The 5,616-nt window shown below is 31.7% G+C and overlaps 2 protein-coding genes across 2 annotated transcripts in view; both read right to left on the bottom strand.

Annotated features, from left to right (window-relative positions):
* Positions 1–447: 447 nt before the first annotated feature.
* On the bottom strand, positions 448–3,617 carry LOC106109470. Its single transcript, XM_013290980.1, has 4 exons — positions 2,866–3,617; positions 2,543–2,725; positions 1,447–1,587; positions 448–1,043 (listed from the first exon to the last, which is right to left on the bottom strand). Exons 1-4 carry the CDS (start codon positions 3,010–3,012, stop codon positions 966–968), a joined length of 549 nt encoding a protein of 182 aa, XP_013146434.1. The 5' UTR covers positions 3,013–3,617; the 3' UTR covers positions 448–965.
* Positions 3,618–4,126: 509 nt separating this feature from the next.
* The window catches only part of LOC106109163, a 5,268-nt gene continuing 3,778 nt past the window's right edge, over positions 4,127–5,616 (bottom strand). Inside the window, exons 4-6 of the mRNA XM_013290568.1 lie at positions 5,496–5,612; positions 5,148–5,270; positions 4,127–4,697 (exon numbers count right to left, since the gene is read on the bottom strand). Of these exons, the coding sequence (XP_013146022.1) occupies positions 4,623–4,697; positions 5,148–5,270; positions 5,496–5,612 (315 nt within the window). The 3' untranslated portion in view covers positions 4,127–4,622. The remainder of the gene's footprint in view (positions 4,698–5,147; positions 5,271–5,495; positions 5,613–5,616) is intronic.

The following is a 5,616-nucleotide window of genomic DNA, read 5'->3' as shown; positions in this document are numbered from 1 at the left end:
GTTAAATGGTACGTTGAGTCAATACTTGCAAGATAATTTGTTCTTCCCCTGAATCCAGTTTACCTAAACATGAATTACCTATACTAACTATCGTCCTAGACTTCGTTTGCGCAAGAATAAAAAACAATTAGTAGCCTATTTTTTTTCCTAGACTATGTTTTACATATATGAAAAACTTCATTGACATCTGTTGTGCCGCTTTGGCTGTAAACTCTAACATACATCCATCTAAACATTCGCATTTATAATAATAGTAAGAAGTGCATTTCGTTTAAAGTAAATATAACAATGATGTAAAGGATTAACAAGGTGCATATTTTTAAAATTACTTTAATAAAAAAATGATAGTGAAATAATAAGATACTCCAAAATATTAATTAAGCATCACTTTATTAAATTCTCATTTAAAAAACAATAAACATTATTTGGTATCCAAAAATACTGGCGTTTTAAAGGACTGTTCCTAATAATAAAAATACTAATAATAAAAAGGGCCTGTCCCACCACTGGCTGGTAGAGGTTCAGATGGCTTAAAAATGACGACACTGTCATATAAGGGAACAATATCCTATATTTCCATCACATATTTTACATGGATTGTTATCAGACAATTTACAATTTGGTGGGACAGGCCCTAAATGCTTACTGTATCCACATAATTTATGGATACATTGTCTATATCTTAACATACATTGGTAACTTATTAAGTTAATCAAAACATATAGATAAGTAAATTAAGAATACAACTTTTAAAGTTTGGTTACATTTAATACATGACTTTAATAATAAAAATTTAAAACATAAAACAGGGAATGAAATAACGATGCAAATAAACGAGTGACATCAAGTTTTTATCATTCCGCTCCTTTAATACTTGTATTAAAACATGTTGTTTTTTTTTCCGTAGACTATGAGAACGACATGTTTTATACATGTGGTTCAACAGTGGAAACCCACTGTAAAACTTATCGAATACCTTTATGGTACTTATACGATATGTAGGCGTCGACGCCGTGCACAATGCCCACTACAACGCCAATGTACTGGAACAATAAAAAAAATAATTGTTATCAAATTAAACATAAAAAAAACTTTTCATTAAATGATAGCAGTTTGTTGACTTTAATTAAACATTATCGAAGAAATTAAATACGCTAATTGTGTATGATATTGAAACAATTTTCTCATATTTTGAAATAATTAAAAACTATGTCAGAGATATTATTATTTTTTGATTCAATAATTAATTTCCAAATTCTTAATTTATAGTTTGTCTCATCAGCGATGATGCACTGATCACAGAATCGTTTTTCAATTATTTTGACCAAGTATTTTGAAATACATCTACTTTAAAAAACCTGGAAGTATCATAATGTAATACATTCAAGATAAGTCTCCCATTAGCATACGCGTGTGTTTAGAAATTTAATAGCGGACGTCACTCACGTATACGGCAGTCATTGCAGGATATGCAGCGTACATAGTAGTAAATAAATATTTCGGGTATAAATATATGTTGACAGCAACACCCATGTACGAGGAGGCTGACAAATACAAGAAGCACGCTACAGCATTAAACACGAATTCCTGAAAAAGAAACAGAAAAAAATGATTTCAAATTTACTATAAAATATAACAAAAATGTCGTCGTTATCCTTGCAAGTTATCTAATTTCGCGGTAAAATTTGTATCTCATCATATGATCAATATCTTGATTTGTATATTTTAAGTAAACATATGCCTTATATCGCTTTGATTATTTACTAAAATCCAACAGTATATTATATTTCCCTATAATTGAATTAATGATATTCTTAATGACGCGCATGCTTATTGCATTCACGTGTACAATCATTACAACACTTTTTAATTTTATTTGAATTATTAATTGCCATTTCTATCATTACGAATATTCCCCATATCCTTGAACAACACATAAAGTTGTACTCTATTCTAGTTTCCGGAAGAATAACAAAAAACAAAAGAGTCAATAAATGACGCCCATCAGTTATATTTCAAAAAGCAGTTGCATCCTGTATCGCCGCTTCACAGGGAAAAGACAAGATAATTATACACAGCCGTAAGCTAAAAATAACTGAACGTCTTTGTTGTATATAGAAATAAATACAGTTACCCCAACTTAATTTAATCAGAAAGTCATAAAGTTTAAGTGCAATACTCGTATGCACCAAACCAATCGACAGCCAACATCGACAGCTGATAGCCGACAGCCCTGCCCAATTACCATTATTTTTAATCATATCTATATCTTATGATAAGATCGCAATACGTGATTAGAGGTAACTCAAGTGTAATATTCACTTTCAGGGCTTAGTCACGTCTGCAAATCATGACTTAATACCTAACTAAAATACTCTGTTGCTACAACATTTTTGCAAGTCATCGTAGACGTTTTTAAGCTTTTCTCCCTGCCCTATGTGAGTCCCAGGTTGCTAAAACTTTCTATTAAATTATTATCGAAAATAAACACAGGTATTAAATAAGTACGTAATTTTATCTCTTACTAGAGAAGTAAACTTACGAATATGGATTGTCGTATCAATTGTTGTGAGTTAGAAGAGAGTACGTAGCAGGCAATGAGAAGCGACGTGGTAAGGAGGCACGCTGATGCTGTGGTAAGAAAGCTATGGAACGCGGAGCCCATAGCACTGGCTTCCGACATACCGTACTTCACAAGCAAACTTTGACAAAGGCCACCTAACATCTGAAATGAGGCAATATTCATTTAAGTTGCGATTAAGAGACAAAAATACGAACTAGAATTTTTCCATTCGATCGGGGAACCACTCTAGGGAGATAAACTGGCATAAAACGGGAAGCGCAAATATTTAATTCGATACTTACGGCTTCAGCTAGTTTAATAATGCCGTGCTGTGACGTCAGATATCCGAAGTTGATGCATTCACAGCAGCGACAGCAGCAGCACTTAACACCTCCCCCGCTGTGTCCAGCGCTAGGCGCCACACGCACTATCGTTGGCCCACGGGTCATTTCTCACACCTTATATTTCGTTTCGTTTTCACGGATCACAAACACGTCTCACCAAGACTAGGAATGTCCACGGGAAGTTCACTAGGGTGAATGAATTTCACAATTTACAGTCAACGTTAGTCATGGTTAATATTTTTAGTTCTAAATTCGCACACCCAATTCAAGATCGTTGACCTTAATGTTTACTATTGTTATAACCTAAATAAAAATTGGTTCTTCTCCAACTAGCTAACATAAAATTTAATGGTAAAAGTGCGTCTGAACAGTATGGAAGATTTGTTTGAATGTTTCCACCGGCTGTGCGTGGCCTCCCGTTCTAAAAATATATAAGCGCACGCGTCGTGGAGGGTTAATTCTATTTTTACCTTACTGTTTATAAGGTTAAATACTCATCCCTGTATCCTGTACCACAAAGAGATAGAGATTCAATTAAATTTCAGCCTTATAATGCTTCAAATAAAGACGAACTTTAAAGAAGAATTTTTAGAGAGTTCCTTTAGTCGTAGTTGCAAATCTGAACTGTTTATAATAAATAGTTATATTTTACTTCGTTGCTTTGTTACTATTACCTCATATTTCGCCATCATCATTGGCAGATCCACGGATTTCCACATTTTTGTTCATACAGTTATGTGAATTATTAAAATAAATAAACCAATTTAATTAAGAAATTACAAATTTTATTACACATTTAAAAATAAGAACATGTCTCATCACAAAGTTATAATATCAACAAGTATTTTAGAGATTACAAAAGGTAGAGTCATCAAAATCTAACATTTGTTAATATATTTAGATAATTGAAAATGTATAGCATTATCAAACTTTCTGGTATGTCGAAAATAAATACAAGAAAAATATCGATTTCATGCACTAATACTTTACCTCGCCTTCCATTTTTTTAAATATCGATATAAAATTATAAAGTACACAGAGTACATATTTATAAAATTTTAAATGCAAAACTGTTTTCCTATGTATTTAAAAATGGACTGACATTATAATAATAATCGTATAATTTTATTGAATAAATAGATATTGTGTATTCTTAGAATTAAAAGCTTTAAAACAAATAACTTAGTAAAAAAATATATTAAAACAAATAGAAGACAATATGCTGTCGTAACACTAACCGCATTTAAATTGTTAAGCGTAAATAATAGGTAAAATTATTATCTAAGCTAACCAGTTCTTAGCCTAAGTAATAAAGAGATACAAATCTTTAATTAATGTGAAAACAGGACTATTTTGTGCGCCACAGCGTTTTTTAGACTCAATGTTATTTGGAAATTACACAACAAGATTAATATTATGAACATCTGGCAGAAATTCGAGCTTTTTCCTTCAAAAATCAAATATGGCACAGACAAACGTAGTAAATGTATGTATGAATTTTCATACATAAATAACTCTTAAAATACTGAAGGCGTTTGTTTTATTATGTGGATACTGATGTTACAAGGTGTAACGCATTGAACAGCTTGTTGCTAGCTAGTTTCCTCTTAACTATTGCTGATTATAAATGCTCGTTGTGTAATATTACACCCCGTTACATCGGTCAGTACCTTTACAAATGATTAAGGCGACTCAATAAACTAGTAGTTAACATCTTAAATACCACGGTATGTACGATTTGCTAAGAAAGTGCTAAGTAAATAAAGACCGGCCATCACAAGACCCATCACCTGAAAAAAAAATGTTTAAAAATCATTACTTTTACACGTATGACAGAAACAGTTTAATTGAAATCTGATTTTTAAACTGTAAAGGTAAGCATTAAATTAGAAAGTGAAACATTAAATAAATAACTAACAGTAAACTTCTTTTTTAATATTCTTAACAAAATTAGGATAAAACTTGTTTTTCTCCCTGATAATTGCTTATTAATAAATTTTATGGTCAGTTTCATTTTAACCATTCTTTAGTGTTTTTGGTTTGACAACTTCTAAAAATGCGTTTCCGAACTATTATATGTAACTTGATTTTTACTCCCTTGAAAGCCAGTTTAATTACTCATTAATCACTAACGATAAAATAAACTTCAGAAACCCTGCATTAATGATTTATAACTGGCTTTTATAAACTCTCAATTTTTTAAGAGAAATTGTTATTTGTATTTAGAAAAGTCAACTTACCGCTGCAGCCAAATAAGGTTCAAAATCGTTCCGATAGTTGTTTTTCTGATGATTAACTTCAATTATGAGTGTAAGACCCGCTGCTAAGTATAATATGAACGCCACCCCGTGATATATCACCTCCTGAAAGTGAAAAATAATAATTCAATACCACTAGTTACAATAAAAAATCAAGTAAAACACAAGTACATAAAACTGCAAACGTGTATCAATTAAAGCTAAACTCATATTAGGTTTTCGTTGTTCTATATAGAGAAGATTCTTAAGTTAGGTAACCTTAACTCGCACATTGTGCAATTTTTCTTTATTTATACAAGGTGTAATATAATTTAATATCAAAAAACTTACGTATATAGTTTTTGATATCATAGAAGCAGTAGAGAAGGACACGAGGCAGGCGGTAAGCAAACAGAAGGTGCCGACCAGGCAGGCGACCGCCACAAGCAGGAAGAAGAGCTCCGGCTTCTGG

The sequence above is a fragment of the Papilio polytes genome, unplaced genomic scaffold (genome assembly GCF_000836215.1).
Source record: "Papilio polytes unplaced genomic scaffold, Ppol_1.0 DF821289.1, whole genome shotgun sequence".
Classification (NCBI taxonomy): domain Eukaryota; kingdom Metazoa; phylum Arthropoda; class Insecta; order Lepidoptera; family Papilionidae; genus Papilio; species Papilio polytes.
Note: the sequence above shows the minus strand (reverse complement) of the source record. Positions and strands in the feature narration are given on the sequence as shown.